Below are 20,640 nucleotides of genomic sequence, written 5' to 3'. Positions count from 1 at the left end.
AGGAATCCTTTCGCCTCGTTCTTAAATTGCGCCTACCTATAAGTAACCGCAACCTTGCTTGATTCTGCCATTCCTACAAAACAAAATAAATTAGCATTAAAAATCTGCATAAGGAATTAAATAAGATGGTGGAGAAGAAATTCCAACTGATAAATCCCTAGTTAGGAATAAAATAAAACCTTCGTAATCAAGAACTTGAAAAGAAATGAAATTCTTCACCTCTGAATCTTTATCATTTCTCTCCAACTTCAACTTTCTCCCAAACTTTCACGTGAGAAATGAATTGCGTTTCCTTGTTTAAATAGAATTTCTCCACCAAGTTTCTAAGTTGGCAAGCGACTAAACTTAGAAGTTGCATTAAGAATGCGTCATACTTTCCTTGCCAACTTACCATGCAAATTACCATGCAAATGAGCCCCGTCATTGTCATTGAGTTCAAAATGGAAATTTCCATTATTCTTTAAGTCACGACGTCATAAATTTGGAATATTGCTTTTTGCATGTTGCCAACTCGCCAATTTTTCCATTTCAAATTTAAGATGATACCTTTGAAAGATTTTCCTTTTACTTAGAAATTTTGACAATTCATTTGCTTGGAAAGAAATCATGATCATTCGGATTTTGGAGAGAGAAAACTTGTAGAGAGAATTTTATCCAGAAAGAATTTTCTTGAGTTTTTGAATTTGTCATGTTCCAATGGAGATTTTTCATCAATTTTCAAGATTTCCTATTTTTTAGAAATTTTTACAAATTTGAGTTCTGGGGTCCAGGAGAGAGAAAATTCTCTCCCTCGGCCAATTTTGTCATTGCCTTGAAATATCTTCAACTTTTGGTACATTTCCATGCCTAAGAAAGGATTTTTGAATCACTTCCTTGAGGGGATTTTCCTTTCTTCCTTGTCCTTGACTTCAAATTTCCATGCCTTGGAATTCAATTTTCAATCCCATCCTTGGGCAGAATTTCACCTTGGAAGGAAAATTCCTTCCTTATCCTTATCCAGCACTCTATCTCTACCTTGTGCACCATTTCTTGCTTGTGGAGGAATTCGAGATAACTCATGCTTTCCTTCCTGACCCCTCTTCAACACTCACTTGGGCAGATTTCTTCATGTGTGTAGGAAAACGTGGTGTGGAGGAAAATCCGCATCCTAGCGCTCCTCCTGCTCCTTGGGTGCCAAAAGGACATGGTCATGGAATTTTGTCATGGAGTAATTTTCCTCTATGACCCCAATCTAGCGCTCCCATGTTGACTTGGGCGGAGTTTTAGGGTGGTTAAGGAATTTGTTTTGTGGAGGAAAATTCCTCCACAACCTCATTTTGGTGCCCTACCTCATGCATGGGCAAAATTTAGGCCAAGTGAAGGATTTTGGGCTTGGAAGGAGAAATCCTCCATGACCTAATTTTGGCACCCCACCTTGATTTGGAATATATTTTGCCAGGATGAAGGATTTTTCTTGACTTTCTTCCCCGACTTAGCCATTTTCGCACTTTCCAGATCGGGATGTTATCTTGGATTGAAGTGATTTTGTTTGCCTTGGAAGATTTTTTCAATGCCTTTCCACTTCTGGGATGAATGCCATACTTAGCCATTTCTCAATCAATGGCCTGCTTTTTCAACTTTCCGGATTTAGACAAATATTCAGGAATGCTCAGTCTTCAGTGTCAGGACCCCTGCTTGTGAAGGGCTTGCCAAAAATGGACTTACTAAAAATAGTAAGTATTTCAAAATGTCAAAGTTAGGGCAAAACAGGATAGGATAACACTTACTAAAAATAGTAAGTTTGATTTTTGGCAAAATAAAGACAATCTGGGAGGCAGTGAAATCCCTAAAAATTAGGAACTTTATAAAAATAGAAAGTTGCTCAAAATTCGCTCAAATTTCACTGGTAGGTTCCTTGAAGGGTCCTGATTCCAATGCTATGCTCATTTTTTCAAAACTCTAAGGAAAAGACCTCAAATCTAAGTCTGAAGGGCAATACCCTAAAATAGGCAGAACAAGTTCTAGACTAAGCCAAACTCACTCAAACGACTTGCAGACTTGACCAAATTCATCCCAAAACACTTGCAAACTAAGGAGACCGAAGTGACTGCTGCGAAAAGACCCAACAAACCAAAACCAAAAGACCAAGAGGACCTAAAAATTAGGGGGTCCCTATTTGGAATGGGGTGATGTGTGATTAGGTCACAACAAGATGTATATTGGTTGTTGACAACTGCTTAGACATCCCCTATGCAATTACCAAGCATAAATAAAAAATAAATTTAGTCCCATATACATCACATTACTAGTTATAGACGCACACACAAAGCCACATTTCTTATTTATGCCCATTTGTTAATGCTATAATTTTTTCTTTTTTCCCAAATAGATGAAAGTTTCAGGCATCGACATGATAAATTTTATATTCTTTTTCATATTTCTGCTCAAGAAAAGTTTTTGTAGGCTGCAATTTGAGTCATAAATTGATTTTCAGATTTTGGTTGCAGGGTTGTTAGGGTGCCTAACTAATCATCTTCACAAATGAGCAAGGCCTTGTCCACATTTCTTTCCTTACCCTATTTGATTGGTTCATAGTGAATGAGATTGGTGCTCTTATTGGATGCTTTTCTTGGTTTAATTTCACTTTTTTTGTATTTGTTTTCTTTTAGTGATCTACTTAGGTGGTCTCAGACTGATTATTGTTGTCCCACAACCGCCAACTGATTTAAATCCACTTAGGTTTATTGTCCTCTGTGACATAAATCTTAATTGGAAAAATGTTTCTTCTCACTCTCAAACATTGGTCAAGAATCTTGGACAAAGACCTGAATTCATAAAGCTCAAAAAATACATCTGTTTTTCTTATTAGCACCCATTTTTTGTTTTATTTCCTTTGAACGTATATGGTATCATCTGATTCTTAGCACGTATTATACATTTTCTGAGTTATAAATCTAGAACACCAGCATTTTGTTGAACAATTATTTCATATCAATAATATCTGTTATAAACAAATTTACATCTGGATGATGTGATATTGTTAAACATAATAGACAGACATAATTTGTTATTGATTACATCCATTTAGACAAACAAAAGCTAGATAATTGCACGTTTTTTGTGTGAGAGGTGTCATCATTTTATGTTGGGAAATTAACTGAGCTACTTTGACAGGCAGGAAACATCTTAGTTGATGCAAGTGGGGCGGTTATATTAGGTGATTTTGGATTTTCTACATGCACATTTGATAATGGCGACACACAGTGCTCCACTAAAGCATTTGTGGGAACATCCAACTGGTGCATGCATCTCTCTTAATATTTTGCTTGCCAGTGGTCCTACCTGATGAGCTAGTGAATGACATTTTATATGCAATATCTTCATTTCACCTCAATTAGCAGCATACATTTTTCATCAGTAAAGAAAATAACTATATTTTTCTCTTGGTCGCCTGTTTTACAGGATGGCTCCAGAGGTTAAAGAGCAACCTCGCAGTTGTGGCCCAGGGTGAGAATCTAATGCTTATAACTCACATTTCTTATAACTAGCATTTATGTGTTAACCATATTGAGCACATTCACTTTGTGTTGCTCTATTTTATGTTCTTATGTTGTTGTTTTTCTGACAGAATTGATATATGGTCCTTTGGAATAACAGCGTTGGAGCTGTCTCAAGGACATGATTCATTTAATAAGGATTCTCCTATGAAGGTGGATATTTACATACTGATACAAATCGGATCATACTGTTGAAAAATGCAATATTTCTCTCTCCATTTTCACTTACTTGAATTGATTTGTCCCAGGTTGTGCAGACATCCTTACAAAGACTAAATGGAGGAAATAATAATGAAAGGCACAAGAAGCTTTCTAAGGTTTGCAAAGTTTTATTGTGAACAAAGTACATATATGAACTGCGTAGTTCTTTCAAGTTAACAATTGCCCTGTTGTTCCAGCCTTTCCTGGAAATGATTGCTAAGTGCTTGAAAAAGGATGCATCACAGCGACCATCTGCAATAAAGCTTTTGAAACATTCTTTCTTCAAGAATGCCCTGAACAGTGAAGTTGAGGCTGAGACTGTTTTCGATGGTCTACCTCCTTTGGGAGATCAGTTCAAGGCATTAAAGGTTAGAGAATGGGACATGTGCAAAAGTTATCAATAATTTCTTACAAACTTTTTATTGAGTTTCATAGTTTTTTTCAGTTGTTTATCCTTTGAAGTTTAATCTTTATTAGATAGTAAAGGTATTAGATGTTATTTTCTCTAGCTAAAGGAAGCAGGCACCCTTGAAGAAAAGAAAGTTTCCAGTGAGGAGCAAGGAGATCAATCCCAGGTCTGTTTCTTGTTAAGTTCTATCTCACAGCTCTTGTACAATTCCAGTTTTAGGATAGTAGAAGTATAAATAGAAAACTAGAAATGCATCCTATATTGCATTCCAACATTCGTGCTTTGTTTGTAAAATCATACTTTTGTCCTTCCTTCCCTATCCTTTGCCCCAGGGAATGAGTGACATTTAGGTGCTCTTTATATTTCTCGGTAATAAACTTTTTTCCTAATGTAGATTGTCAGTCAGATGTTGCATACTGTATCCAATACAAATGTTTGTAAGATAATTTTTATAAAGTCACATAATCATTTCAATTCATTTGAGTCAGGCAACTCCTTTTGCTTATATAGATCCAGTTGACTATCACTCTTCTCTTGTATGCAATAAGTATAATGAATTTTAAACCAAAGAGTCACTTGTGAAAGTAATAAAATATAAAAAACCTACATATAGATGGTGACAAATTGGTGAGATGATGTCTTACTTTGTGTGTTTCAAATAGAATATTCCAATCCTCTCACTTGCATACCCAAGTGTTTTAGACTTGTTGGTTGAAAATTTTGTACACCTGGGGGATGTACAAAATTGTGGTTTCAGCCACAACGTGTGAGTATGATACTCTCCTAATTAAGGGAAGGCTCCCCCTATCTATAAACTATTCTTAAACTAAAAATGGATGAGACAACAATCTTTCTTCTTCTTTCAAGAAAAACTATATCTTTTCTCTTCATAGAAAAGTGATAGCAATTGAAAATAACAGTAGCAACAACTTATAAAACAAAGTGAGAAAAGAAATGAAGTTTCCTGAAAGCACAAAGACTTCCGTCACTTCCTTCGGGACAAGACAACAATATCAAGCTCAAAGTCTTGAATATGTGAAATCCTATCTACTCTTTTCTATATTAATGATAACAAGAACAAAGTATGGCAGCACAAAGTCTGAAATATCTTGCTCTTCTCTACATAAAACAACAAGAACTAGTGTGAGCTCAAAGTCTCACAACTATTCCTTATCACAAAATCTACTTCTAATTTCTCTCAAGAATAAGTGTAGACACAAAGTCCTACAACTTTTCTCAATAGAAAATCTACTCTAACGGATATTAATCTCCAATACTTGTAACACAAAGTGTGCAAATCAAATTTGATTAAACTCTTATAGAAACACTAGCAAGAAAGATAATATTGAACACAAGCTCAAGATATTTAGCACAAAGTCTCAATCCTTGAGCAATCTTCTTCAATTTCTTTCAACTTCAATTTACTCATAAAAAGCACAAAGTCTTTCTTGCTGTAAATTTAGCAGAGTTTACTTGCTTGCTTTTCCAAAAGATAAAAATTACAATAGACCCCCTCAAGTATTTATAGGAGAGGAGGCTTGAGAAAAAGGTGGGAGGATCCCAACTAACTTGAGAAATTCTCTCAACCACCATGACTTATTCAACTACTAAGAGTTATTCAAAATTACAAGTCATATTCTAAATTGACTTGTAATCAGCCAACTTATAATTACAAAAATGCAAGTAATGACTTAGCTTACAATTTACCAAATTGCTTTTACAAGTAAGCTTGTCAACAAGGAAACTGCAATACTGAAATTACAAATTTGAGACTACAACTAAGTGTTGAAAAACACTCATGTTACAGCATGTTTGGCCACGAACCCTTCAAACTTCTGGATGATCACTTGCAGTTCATCAGGATTCGGTTCGTGAGTATTCTTTGCAACGATCATGGTTTTCACAACAACATCGCTGCAACGAAGGATTGTGATGCTGTTCTTCTCAAGAGAAGACTGGTTTTCCTGCAATAAGATTTGGTATTTCACCAAAGCTTGAATCGATATAGCTGAAAATTGTTCATTCCTCCATTCATGGTGAATCTTCATCTGTAGATCTGAGAGAACTTCTTCTGGCAACAATTCCCCATTCTGATCCATAATATTACAAGAGGCTTTCTCACAACAAGAAACAACATCTCGCAACGCTTCAGTGCATAATTTCATGGCATCATCAATATCCTCAATGAGTGACTTGAGAACAAGGAGTTTGTTCTCCAAGTGTTCTTCAAATTCTAGATACATGACTCTGGAAGGAATAATGTCATGTTCTTGAAGAACATTCAACTTTTCTTGAGGCCTTTTGTGCCAAACCGTCAAATTGCCTTCAACTCTTTCCAGGTTCTGTTTGAAAACATTAGAAGCCTGGTTCAATTTTTCTTCAATGGTCTCCAACTTGATCATCATTTGGAACACATCTTTCAATACTTGAGTACATAAATCATGAAGCTGATTTACCCAAGAATCCATCGCTTGTACCTTTTGAGCAGCTCTTTCAACTCCTTGGACTGATTCTTTTGCATTTGACGAAGTTGAAGGATTGTCCCCTTCATTAGAAGATTTGGTGATCCTTTGAATTGCGGCAACAAGTTGCACATTTTCCTCTTCTAGCTTATCCTTTTTCGCTAGAAGTTCATCATATCGCTGCACCAATGAGGCTATAGAATGTTGAGCATCATGTTTGACCACTTCATGCGTTTGTTTGCCCAACTCCACCCTTGTGATCCTATAATCAGCAGCTTGCATCTCTTCCTGTGGCTTGTCTTCAATTGGCTCAACAATTTCAGCCACCTTCATTCTGTTACTATCCACTGTTACCCTTGAAATCGTCTTAGCTCTTTTGACAACCTTGGGTTTTGATTGCTTGAGATGCTGGAAATCAAAGATGTTAGGAGAGATTTCTTGCTTCTTTCTTTTAGGTGTAAAAGAACTAAGCCATCAATTCTCCTTGAGCAACGACTGAAAGTGAGGGAGAAGCAGTTTCTGTTTGAACAACAGTCGTCATCCTGGGAGAAGTTACTGTTTGAACAACTATAGACTATTCATTAACCAAAGGTTTTGATGATTGCATCATGAACTCATCAAAACTAAAAGCAAAAGTATCAATCTCTGACAAAGGGGCATATGCAGGATTATCCTCAAAGATATTCATCAAATTCTCTTGAGGATGATCAAGAGGTGGCTCTGCTACTGAAATCGGAATGACTCTCTGAGGAGATTCACCCATTGAAACAGGAAAAATATGAACAGTGGAAAAAACATCCACATTCGCGTCAAGAGAAGACAGAGGTAATTCTAAAGGAATCTGTTGTGAGGTATTCACACATTGCCCCATTGTAAATGGGGACCCCCACTTTTTCGCTTTCTAGGGTTAGTCCTCTTAGCTTAGTTGTTGGTCAGCCTTAGAGTTGCTATTAATCTTTGCATTTAAGGGATAGAGTCCCTCAAGTAGCCAGAGGGTTCATCAAGTTAGGGTGGTCCCCTGAGGTTGGAGTAAAGACAGTCAGTTGTTAAGGCTTTGAAATAGATGACTTGTATCTTGTTTGCAGGGTTATGATTGAAATGAGGATCTAAGATAAAAAAGGGAGTTGAACATGATAGGTAAATAGAAGGACTCCTTTGTATCATGCCTAGGTTTCTTGTGTTATCTAATCATACTTCTTGTTGCAAGCACAAGTCTTGGTTGTTTGAATGGTGTCCTTGAATTTCTCAACCTAATTCATGTCCTTGCCAAAGTCTTAGGGCAAGAAGTTCACTAAGGTGATGTACCTCATTATGGGTCAAGAGTGAAATTCACCTATCTTGTCCTCGTCCTTTGAAGGGACAGTGAGTGAGCTACACTTTGAAGCCTTGTCCTTAGGAGGGTTGGTGAGCGAAGCTTGTTATAGGTCTTGTCCTTAGGTCGGTCTTAGAGCAAAATTCTCATCATAATCATGGAGCAAGCTGCGATCTGTTTGATATTTTCTTGCTGATCATAGAGCGAGCTTGAGTATGTGTCTTGGATCAAGCCTTGTCCTCACCAAGGACAGAGAGCGAAAACCTTATTTGTGCCTTGTCCTTACCTTGGTCTTAGAACAATTTTGATTCATGTCCTTACCTTGGTCAAGGAGCGAAGCTTGTTATAGGTCTTGTCCTTAGAGAAGACCTTGAGCGAAATCCTTACCTTGAGTTTGATCATCAAACATATGACCCGATTTGATAAAGTATACATTTTAAGGGGCTGACCAAAGTAAAGTTATAGATCTTGTTCTTAGGACGAACATGGAACGAATTTTGAATATAGGTCATGTCCTTCAAGAGGACGATGAGCGAATTTTGGATTTAGGTCATGTCCCTGGGCTGGTCAGAGAGCGAACTGATTGCTTTAAACCTTGATCGATCAAATCAAATGATGCAATTTAATCTTGTTCTTGTTCTTAGGAAGAGCGAATTAATTATAGGGCCTGTCCCTAGGGAGGTCATAGAGGGAATTTCACATGTTGACCTGTCCTTACCAAGGACAGTGAGCGAACTTTCCCATATAGGTCCTGTCCCTAGCAAGGACATAGAGCGAATTTTCCAAGGACATGTATTTCACAAGCAAGTCAAAGTGAATTTCAAAGATGTACCTTGCAAGAGTTTTAGAATGAATTTTGTATTTCAAATTCCAAGAAGAGAAGTTCAAGGTAAGAAGTCGGCCATTATAAAGAAGCTATTTGTTATTTATCATTTTATTTTTACAAAGGCTGCCTATTACTCCAAAGACATGTCTCTTACCCTAAATCGCATATAAAGGGAAAGTCAAATCAATCATTCCAAGCATCAATTCAAACATTTTTCTCTCCATCAGTGGCAGGTCAGTGAATTACCCCAGCAGGACAAAGAATTTCATCCAGCATATAGGCAAAATTCATTATTGAGGATGCAGGTCTGATCTCTTGAGAAGGCGAATTTATCATTTAAGTATTGAGGAAAAGCGAATTTGCTCAGCTAGGAGGCCTATCAACCAGCAAATTCATCTTTAGACAGCCCAAATTTGCTCCAGGATATTCAAATTACCCAATGAATTTATTGATTGCAATCATTCAAAGTCAGAAATTATGTCAAGTTAAGAGATTATATAAGCTATATATCATATGAGTTTGATACTATACTTGCTTTGTTTTGCAGATATAAAAGGGAAGATCATGCAACCACCATAAGGCAAGAGACACAAGCAAGGATGGAGGGATGACTCGATCATGACAAACACTTCCTATCATCACTATGCAAGACCAAGGACAAGATACAAGGGGACTACTTCAAGAAGCTTCATTAGCATCAAGAACACCTCAAATGCATGAAGAAGACTCAAAGTACTACTAAGTTGAAAAACTTCAAGTGCTCAACAATTGCAAGCAATAGCAGGTTATCTTCAAGGTTTTCATTCTATCACGTCGATATGACGAGATCATAAGATGGCGAAGGAGAGATCGTGAAATCACTCCAAGAAACACAAGTGAGGATGGAAGAAAGACTTAACTACGTCAATACTTCCCATCACCACTACTTTGAGTGAGCTAGATAATGTTGGGTATCAAGAGATATCTCTCAACATCCCTTCATGGTGACAAGTCAACTTTACAAGTGCAAGTTGAAGCGGCGTCCTAGTCATCATCCTATTCACCACTCACCAATCAGGAAAGGTCTACCTCTGCATGTCTTGATTCAATGTACCTGACCCACCATTGATGGCACAAACTCCAAGGCACCTACCCTTGATATCTATTGGTCCACACTTTTTTAATGTAATTTTCTCATTGGCTAAGGAGAAGTTTGTTGTAACAAACCCTAATTAGGGTTTTCATTGTAAAATCTTGGCCATTGATGGAGAATCAATCCTGGCCATTCGTTGTAAATGAGATCTCTATAAAAGCTCAGACTCTTCATTTGTAAAGGTTAATAGTTGGAGAATAGTTAATAGCCAATAGTAATAGTGAATAGAGAAATAGATGGTTAGTAAGTTAGAATAGCAATTAGAGTAGATTAAGAGGGGGAAGAATTGTTGGTATGACTTGTAAATGAGATACTCTTTTCATTGAAGTTATGGTGAAGTTTGTTATTTCAACAAGCCTCATGGTTCTACTTCTCAATTTATTTTCATGTTGATTAAATTGAATGGAAGAAGTTGTTGAATGTATTCATGTGGAATCCGCTTAGTCCATACCACTAGCCTCTTACTGATTGTGAGCGTGCCTTGTGTGGTCAATTGGAATAACATGAGCTTAACCTCGAATCATCCTACACTCATTGTTTATGCATTAACTTGAATGGTGATTAATGTTTGGCGGTAATGGTTCGAACATCTTTGAAACATCCTTAGAGCTTGTGTCGAATTGTTCAAGTTGATGGTGAGACCTAGCTTGGTAGGATTCCACCTATTCATTTATCTATCTTCTTACATTCTAGGGCCTAGCATAGATTTCTCAAACCCTACCTCTTTTGCTCTTTTTTATCTTCCAATTGAGTAGATAGGACCTAAGTTCCAGCAAATCAAGCATTCGGACATTCGAATCTAAGTCCCCTTGTGATTCCAGCATAATCACATCAAACCAATGAGCTTATCCACACGTAGAGACCCTACATTCATGAACCTTGGAGTCTTTTCGAGTGATCCTTAAGCTAATCTTCAGCATTCGAGAGATTTTGTTCAAGAGAGGATAAGATACTTATGGTATTTTATTCTGTGTTCGCATGTGCGTAAAAAACACATCAACAAAATCTGAGGGGGAACTTCATGAGGTGACTCTGAAATGGGTGACTCGGGAGCATTATTGATTGTAGTTCCTCCTTTGGATCTTCAACATCAATTACATGAATATGAAGCTGATGCTTTTCTTTCCCTCGAACTGTCACTTCTTCAGGAGGAAGTACCATTGCTCTGCTAACCCTCAACTTGATTCTCGTGCTTGAAGATGATGCACCTTCCTTGTTGTCTACTTTGATTTCAGACTTGAGTCTAATAGGTCCTGTAGAATCAACTTCTTTTCCAATCTTGATCTTGACAAGTCTAACACCGTTGCCCTTGAGCCAAGTATTGGTATTAGGCTATTAGCTAAGATAGGCTGAAATCTATCAAGAATGGAAGTACATTCCTTATGTGACCACTGAATTGATGGAAGTGGTGCTTCATCAACTCTCTTTTCAACATATTCAAGATCAAGTATCTCTCCATCATCAATCATTCCTTCAGGAATGTTTACCAAGTTCAAGTCAACAATCTGCTCAAGAGTGAGTCTGCAATAATCCATCTTACGAACCTCCTTTTCTGTACGGAGATCAACCCAAATGTCTTCTATCCTATGCACATGCGTGAAGGACTTTTTGATCTTCTCCTTCATGCCTCGGTAATCAAAATCTACTCTTGGCTTGAATCTTTTGAGCTTTATTTTTTGCATTTCGATCTCCATGGCCTTGGCTTTGGTGGATGTAATGAGGGAATATGGCCAATTTTCAATGGGTTATTTGTACAAATTCCCATTCCAACCTTATGCTTAACGGATTGATGTGCATGAACAACCATGATCTGTCTTCCCAACTCCATAAGATTGATTTTATCAGTTGGATATCTAGGAAGCATATATGGCTGGCCGCTGTAACATACAACTCTCATGTAAGTGAAAGTTGGGAATTGAAGGAATAAGAAGTCATATTCATTCACCTTCTCCCATGCGGCATTTGACACTCTTCTTTTTTTCAATGTCTTGTCAAACAAGCACATATAATGACCAAAGAAGGCGTCCTGGACCCTCCTGTAGTGCAATCTGCTGGGTCTCAAAGGCAGTTGGTCATAGTAATCCCAAACGGGTATAAGTGAGCGATCACCCTTGGTAGAAAGACCAGGGAAGTGTCTGAGCGATGCTGCTATATACACTAAATATGAGTTCATGTAGAATGTCATAGTGGAAGTAACTGCTGCAAGTTGTTCACAAAGGGTATCACTGACTGCCTTATGAGCATGATGAACTTATGTATCCATGGTTCAAAAATATTAGAATGTTCCAAACCGATTATCCTGCTAAGAAGAGTGATTGTGTCTCCGATTTCCCACTTGAAATCACTACGGTACAACTTTGCCCACCTTGTAAAAGCAGCCCGTGGCTCACTGATCCATCTATTGATATGGTGTTTGCAATCTTTTTCTCTTGAAGCATAGTACTCAGCTGAACTATCTTTGGAGATCTCTATGTACATAGGTGTTGGCGGTATTCTAAAAAACCTTCTCAATAGTGTCTGCATCAAGACGGATTATCACTTCCCCATCATCATTCTTGACAGTTCTTGTCTCCTTGTCAAAATGATTGGCACAAGCAAGAACAAACTCAGGTTCTATGGCAGCCATTGGAAAGGAAGAAGCATGGTGAATGTGGCTATCCAACAGGCGCTGCATATTGCTATCCTTGGGATCCTCCACCCGTTTAACGAACTCTGAGATGTCAACATGCCCTATTTCCGTATCTTTGATGTGCTCCATGGGAGTGGAAACTTGGGATGGAGATATCTCATTTTGGTACTTATCATATTTATATTTCATCTTCTTTTGAGAGGAAGATGACGGTAAATTAGTCATTGAACAAGAGCCTGACGCGCTATGACGAAGATCTAGAAGAGTCAAAGCAACATCAAGATCAACTGAATGAAACATATCTCTTCTTTTCAATGGGAAAAAACCATAGATGAAAAACTCGGCGAGCAATTCAAAAACTCGCGAGTAATTGCGATCCATAATCCCGCGCGAGTTAATCGCGGAAATACTCGGGGCGATTTTTTTATATACTCGCCGCGATTTTTTTGGCAAATAATCGCCGTTAATGGCCAAAACCCGCCCGAAACGCGGCACAAAATGCGAGAAAAACGCGACTTAAGTCGCAGGCAAAAAAAAAACCGAAGTCTTTATTCCATTTCGCGGCTCGCGCGACTCCGGAAGGCAAAAAACGCCACGTGATTTGCATAGGGTTTGCATTTGCACGCACGACCAGGTATCTTTTTGTATTGTTTCATTTCGAATACACAGTCATTTTGACTGTGTAATACACAGTCATTTGAAATGACTGTGTATTACACAGTCAAAATGACTGTATTGTTTGCATTTGCACGCACGACCAGGTATCTTTTTGTATTGTTTTATTTCGAATACACAGTCATTTTGACTGTGTAATACACAGTCATTTGAAATGACTGTGTATTACACAGTCAAAATGACTGTATTGTTTGCATTTGCACGCACGACCAGGTATCTTTTTGTATTGTTTTATTTCGAATACACAGTCATTTTGACTGTGTAATACACAGTCATTTGAAATGACTGTGTATTACACAGTCAAAATGACTGTATTGTTTGCATTTGCACGCACAACCAGGTATCTTTTTGTATTGTTTTATTTCGAATGACTAAGACTGTGTAATACACAGTTATTTGAAAATGACTGTGTATTACACAGTCTTAGTCATTTCAAATGACTGTGTATTACACAGTCACAGTCATTTCAAATGACTGTGTAATACACAATCATTAGTAATTAGTAATTACAATTTACAGTCATTTCAAATGACTGTGTATTACACAGTCATCAGTCATTTGAAATGACTGTGTAATACACAGTCATTTGAAAATGACTGTGTATTACACAGTCACAGTCATTTCAAATGACTGTGTAATACACAGTCATTTCAAATTTTCAAATGACTGTGTATTACACAGTCATCATTACACAATCACAGTCATTTCAATTTTCAAATGACTGTGTAATACACAGTCATTTCAAATTTTCAAATGACTGTGTATTACACAGTCATCATTACACAGTCACAGTCATTTCAAATGACTGTGTATTACACAGTCATCATTACACAGTCACAGTCATTTCAAATGACTGTGTAATACACATTCATTTTCAAATGACTGTGTATTACACAGTCATCAGTCATTTGAAATGACTGTGTAATACACAGTCATTTCCAAATGACTGTGTATTACACAGTCATTACAGTCATTTCAAATGAGAAATGACTGTGTATTACACAGTCATTTTCAAATGACTGTGTAATACACAGTCATTATAGTCATTTCAAAATTTCAAATGACTGATGACTGTGTAATACACAGTCATTTTCAAATGACTGATGACTGTGTAATACACGGTCATTTGAAATTTTGAAATGACTGTGTAATACATAGTCATTTTCAAATGACTGATGACTGTGTAATACATTAATCATTAATGTACATTGTAATTAATGACTGTGTATTACACAGTCAATTGTGAAATACTCATAGTCATTTGAAATGACTGTCAACTGTGTAATGTCAATGTGTATTAAAGTATTTCATTTAAATTTAAATTTGAAGTTAAAAACTTAAAAAAATACACAACCAATTAAAAATTTTAATTTTAGAGAGTCATCTATTTTGACTGTAAATAAAATACAGTTATACAGTCATTGTAATTTTTGGATGTTTGTGATTTTTTTTGGTAACAATGTTATTTATCTCTAAATGTTGCCTCTCTTTTGCTAGGTTCTTTTCCACATCTTTTTGAAAGAAAATGGATTCAGCTTCTACAGTTAAAGTTGGTGGCAAAAAGAGAGACCCTTGTTGGAAACATGGGAGACCAGGTCCAAAACGAGGAGATGTTTTTTGCAACCATTGCAAAAAAATTGTAAAAGGTGGCATTAATAGGTTCAAATATCACCTTGCAAAAATTCAATGCCGAGATACCACAAGCTGTACGGAATGTACTGAAGAGGCTACGAGAGATGCAATAGCAACGCTTGAAGCATATGATCAAAGGAAGGCAACAAAAAAGAGAACAGCAGAGGCAATGGCAGCCCCAAGGGCAGATTTGAGTTCCATGGGGTCACATACAGATGTGGGGACATCTGGTTCTTCCCTTGGGCCACGGATACAAGCAAAAGGAACTTTGGACAGCAACATGGAAAACTTCTTTATTCCACGTAACACTCCTGGTGCACAACTTGGATTGCTTGGCACTGCATGGAATAAAGAGGCTCACCAACAAGCCAAGGTGGCGTGTGCTAGATTTTTTATCTACAACGATGTTCCGTTCAATGCTATTTCTAGTCCATCTTGGGACCAATTGGTCACCGCGTTGACTGTGGCAGGTAAGGGGTTCAAATCCCCAAGCCGTTACGAGGTAAGTGGACCGTTATTGCAGGATGAGGTCCAAAACACTCATGCATTAGTGGAAGAGCAAAGGACTATTTGGGAAAAGAATGGCTGCACCATTCTTTCTGATGGATGGACAGATGGTAGGAACAGGACACTCATCAACTTTCTAGTTGCTTCAGGAGGACAGTTAGTATTTTTAAAATCAATTGATGCCTCCAATGAAGTGAAGAATGCGGAGACCTTGTGCAACATGTTGGATGAAGTGGTGATGGATGTGGGAGTGCAGAATGTCATCCAAGTTGTGACTGATAATGCAGCTGCATATGTGGCAGCCGGCAAACTTCTAATGGCTAGACATCCGACATTATTTTGGAGCCCTTGTGCTGCCCATTGTCTTGACTTGCTCCTTGAGGACATAGGGAAACTAAGTTGGGTAAAGAAAGTGGTTGAAGATGGAAGGAATATCACCAAATACATCTACAATCACACATGGGTCCTGAATCTTATGAGAGAACACACTGAAGGTAAGGATCTTGTGCGGTCGGGGGTCACACGCTTTGCTACCAATTTCCTCACCTTGCAGAGCATACTTGCTACATTGCCCAACCTGAAGCGGATGTTCGTGAGTGAAAGATGGTTGGGGAGTCCTTATGCTACAAAGCCTGAAGCAGAGAAGGTTGTGATTGCCATTTTTGATACTAATTTTGCCAAGATGGTGGAGGAGATCATCAATGTAAGTTTTGAAACTTTAATTGATGATTTATTATTTAATTTTCTAATATTTCAATCTGCTGATTTTGTTAGATTTTTTATATCTAGGTGTCGGAACCGTTGGTGAGGGTGCTACGAATGGTGGATGGGGATCATAACTCCATGGGGTATCTATATGAGGCCATGGATAAGGCCAAAGAGGCGATTCAACACTTGTATGGGTCAAACAAGACCAAGTATGAACCCATATGGCGCATAATTGATCGGAGGTGGAACCATCAACTCCACCAACATATTCATGCTGCTGCCTACTTCTTGAATCCCAAGTTTTTTTACTCTCCGAGTTTCAAAGCAGATGCAGAGGTTAGAATTGGCCTTGACACATGCATTCGAAGATTAGTTGATGATGAGATCCTTCGAGACCTGATACTTGATGAGTTGCAGAGTTATAAGAAGGCCTTAGGGGAATTGTTTTCTTCACCTGATTGCAAACGTAGGAGAGCCACCTTACGACCAAGTAAAAAAAAACATATGTTTAATTTTTACCATTTATTTCTCTCTTTAAGATTATTGAAATCTTTACAAGTTATAAATCACATTTTGTATCCTTGCAGATTTGTGGTGGGAAGATTATGGTGCCACAACACCTAATCTTCAAAAGCTTGCCATCCGCATATTATCACAGCCTTGTAGTGCTTCTGGTTGTGAGCGCAACTGGAGTGTTTTTGAGAACATCCACACAAAAAAGCGCAATAGGTTGACTCAACAACGCTTGAATGATCTTGTCTATGTGCGGTACAACATTCGATTACATGAGAAGAAGGTGCTAGGGCAAGATTCACATGAAGCACTTGACTTGGATGACATTGATCCATATGCAGCAGAATGGGTTGCTTCTCCTGATGATGTTGATAATGATTTGGATCCATTCCTTACTAATGAGCAGCTGAGTGAGTTGGAGAGGGCAGGAGAGGAATGGGATGCGGAAGTGGCAGCACGTGAGGAGGAGCAGGAGGTTGATCATGCAGAAGAGGCACCTGTTAGTGTTGAGGATGTTGCCACTACTTCAGCACCACCCACCCAACGGCCACAATCTATTTTGAGCTTTAGTCGTAGACGCAATTTATGATTTCTTATTTTCATAATTTCATTGATACCAAACTTTGAACTTGATATGTAATCAGAATTTCAGAGGTTCTTGTTTTGTGGTCTATGACTCTATAACTCTATGAGACTGTCACTATGATACGTTGATATGTATTGAACTCTTATACATATGTTGCACTTGGTTTTTGGTTTATGCTATGATACTTGCATTTGTTGCTATGTATTACCAAAAAAATTTGATTTATATATCATGGAAATCATATATGTTATACAAATTTGGTGTAAATGTGTGTTTTTGAATTATATATAAAAAAAAAATGTATTTTCAAATGTTCGATAAAGTTGCTGAGTTTTGCCGAGTTTTTTGCCGAGTTTTGGCGAGTCCCGAGTTTTTAAAATTTTTTGGCCTTGCCGAGTTATTGCAAAATCCGAGTTTTTCATCTATGGAAAAAACTTTACCCCTTTTGAGAGGAAAATGGTGAATAAATAGGAACACTTGAAACTTAGCTTTTGGTCAATTTCGGATCTTGGGAGATGTGTTACAAGTATGCAAGTGGGGTAGAACATATTTGCAATCGGGTTTGTAAAACCTGAATGCAAGTATACTTGTAATAAGAAAAATGGAAGAATGTGTGAAAAATGGAATTTTGACATGGAAAAGATAATGGGAATGGAATGTATGAACAAGGGTAATGAATGCGGATGAATAAGGAAAGAATTTTGGATGATCATCTTCATTTTAACCTCAAGGGAATGGGAAAAACCTTCACTTGTAATCAGGTTTTTAAAACCCAAAATCGGAAAGACAAGCTTTTTACAACTTTGAAACTTGAACTTTTGGCAAAAGATGATGAAGTCTTTTCAGCCAAAGGGAAAAAACTCACATTTTCATCTTACTTGCAATCGAATTTTAAAAACCCGAATGCAAGTAAAGAGGGAAAAATGTGAAGGGAAAGATAATGCAATTCTCAAATTGCATTCAAGACTTGGATAGAAATGGGAAGGTCTCTCTCAAACCCGAATAGAAACAAAAACAAAACAAACAACTATCATGATCAATCAAGGAATTTCAAAACAACAAAAATAAAATAAAGACAAAACTGAAAATAAAACATACCTTGCTTGATCAAGATGCCCTCCAAAGAGATGGAATAACTTTGAAAGAAACAATCAGCTCCTTAAATAGAAGGCAGAACCAAAACGTTGAAACCTTAGCCACGTTTTAACAAACTTGGATTTTCACCATAATCACCAAAAACAACATCCAAAGAGGAAGAAGAATGAGTCCAAATGCCTAGCAAAGGTACATGTTGAAGCAAGGAAGCAAAACGTTTAGGTTAGAGAGACCAAAACGCCTCCATTGATGCTGAAAAAACGGCATGAAGGATGCCAAAAACGTGGCAAGAAAAACCAGGACTCGCTGGTTGAAAACACCTAGCAAAGGGCAAAACCGTGGCAAGGAAACCATCCAAAATAGAAGCAAGAACTCCCACACCTCTTTCCCTCAACACTTGGCACCATCAAATTTGGATTCAAAGCAAGAAAAATGGATTCAAATTCGAACTCCTCGAGGAAAAAATGCAGGTCGGGTTCTTGGGAAGAAGAGCAAGTTTAAAATGCTTTCAAAAGACATGTAATCGGGTTTTAGAAACCCTTTTACAAGTTTTAATTTTGCTTCACTTTTCCACTCATAAGACAAAATCGGGTTTGTGAGAGAAAAGATCAAGAAGACATGTCAAAATAACTTGTAATAGGGAAATGAAATCCCCTTTACAAGTTTTAATAACTTAACTTAAAAAAAGAACTTGCCACAGGGAAATAAAATTCCCTTTACAAGTGACCAAAAACATTAAAACATGTAATAGGGAAATGAAATCCCTACTACATCTCAAAATCACTTAAGTAGGAACTTTTGAAAGAAATTACAAGTTTTAATGACTTAACTTAAAACATGTAATAGGGAAATGAAATCCCTACTACATCTCAAAATCACTTAAGTAGGAACTTTTGAAAGAAATTACAAGTTCTTTTTAAACTTATAATTTTAAATTCACTTTTAATTTTTCCAAAAAGTTCCTACAACTTAAAAGACATAAAAAAGAAAGGGGGAAATAAAAAGTAAGTTACAAGTTTAAAATAAAGTGCACTTGTAATTGTTTTAAAATTTCCCTACAACACTAAAACAAGAGAAAAATAAAACTCGCAAACAAAGGAAAATTTTCCACTTGTAGTCAGGAAGAAAAAGCCTGAAATTGAAGAAAAAACATAGCAAACAAACTTAGAATGCGATGAAATTTGAAACGTGGATTGAGGATGGATTGAGGATTAAGCCAGTCCAAGGGCAAATATTTTTTTTTGCCTCGGTTGTCATTGAATTCTCTTTGCTCACATCCCAGGTTACGGGGGCAGAAATGTATCGTCAGTGTTTTCTCTACCTTCAAAGACTCAACAACCTATGTGTTAGAAGAGGTTCTTTATGAAGCATCCCACTTCATTGTAGGAATGTCCTACCTCGACACCTTAAGCAAGAACATTCTTGTATGTACATTGTTAGATCTTTCATTGGTCCAGTTGTGGTTGTGGGTGATGATGTTGTTGTTGGTTCTTATTCTGCTGTGAACAGTGATGTAAATGTGTGACAATGCTTATTTCTGCCTTGATTTCTGGCCTTAGTTTTCATTTGCTCCTTGTTTCGCTTGAAGGGTTCTCTTATTATATTGGTTATCTAAAACTGCAGTTGCATTAGCCACTGTGATTATATGTCCTTTAGGATCTTTCATTGTTTTCGTTATTTGGTTCTTAGTCACCTCTTCAGCTTCTAGGGTTCACTTTTACCCTACATCTTTTCTATTATAATTGGATGTACTTATGAGTCCCATCGACCTACTCTGGTCCCTTGTGGACATTAATAATTTCTTTCTTTCTTTCTAAAATGTTGTGTTTTATAATAAGATTATGTTATGTCTAATACTTGTTTGAATATTGTCAAACACCAACTCATAAATTGTGAAAGAGGCCTGAAGTTGAAAATCCCAAGGCAGTAAATTTTTAAAGTTGCCTTTCCTTCACCATATTGACAAATCCTTAGAGGTGCTTGTGTGCTTTATGGGCCCCCTTACCTTCTGAATTTTCACCAGTGTATGAGTTAAGGGGTTATAGAGAAAAGGCTACTAATGGAAAATGGTCGTCAAAGTGATGACTTGAGTGTTAAAAAATATTTACAGAGTGAAAAATCCAACAAAGTACTTCACTAAGATCTCCCATTATTTAAAAAATAAAATATTTAATTTCAAATAGAGATTTTAAAGTTTTGATATTTTTAACTTCTTATTTTGTTTTCTTTAGAGTGAATACAAAAAAGGGGTCAGCTCATGGAATTTCAACTTGGAGGATTTAGAATTTCAGACTTCTTCAGTAGGTTATTTTCTCTTTGTATTCTCCTTAGTATATTTAAATTTATTTCTTTTTCTTTATGCATACATTTCTGGTTACTATTAATTGAAGAGTAAGAGCATTTCTTGTAACACCTCC

General features: G+C 37.1%; 1 protein-coding gene across 8 annotated transcripts in view; it reads left to right on the top strand.

Annotated features, from left to right (window-relative positions):
* LOC131040287 (uncharacterized) overlaps positions 1 to 20,640 on the top strand; it is a 118,919-nt gene that overhangs the window by 62,521 nt on the left and 35,758 nt on the right. For 5 of the 8 annotated variants that reach the window (XM_057973599.2, XM_057973544.2, XM_057973334.2 and 2 more), the window contains 7 exons: positions 3,154 to 3,278; positions 3,442 to 3,486; positions 3,608 to 3,689; positions 3,785 to 3,853; positions 3,935 to 4,105; positions 4,247 to 4,312; positions 20,455 to 20,523. In XM_057973599.2, the coding sequence (XP_057829582.1) occupies positions 3,154 to 3,278; positions 3,442 to 3,486; positions 3,608 to 3,689; positions 3,785 to 3,853; positions 3,935 to 4,105; positions 4,247 to 4,312; positions 20,455 to 20,523 (627 nt within the window). The remainder of the gene's footprint in view (positions 1 to 3,153; positions 3,279 to 3,441; positions 3,487 to 3,607; positions 3,690 to 3,784; positions 3,854 to 3,934; positions 4,106 to 4,246; positions 4,313 to 20,454; positions 20,524 to 20,640) is intronic. The other 3 variants (XM_057973479.2, XM_057973413.2, XM_057973279.2) reach the window with 2 other exon arrangements.

The sequence above is a fragment of the Cryptomeria japonica genome, chromosome 9, assembly GCF_030272615.1.
Source record: "Cryptomeria japonica chromosome 9, Sugi_1.0, whole genome shotgun sequence".
NCBI classification, from domain to species: domain Eukaryota; kingdom Viridiplantae; phylum Streptophyta; class Pinopsida; order Cupressales; family Cupressaceae; genus Cryptomeria; species Cryptomeria japonica.
The sequence above is the reverse complement of the archived record's forward strand: the minus strand, read 5'-3'. Positions and strand labels throughout refer to the sequence as shown.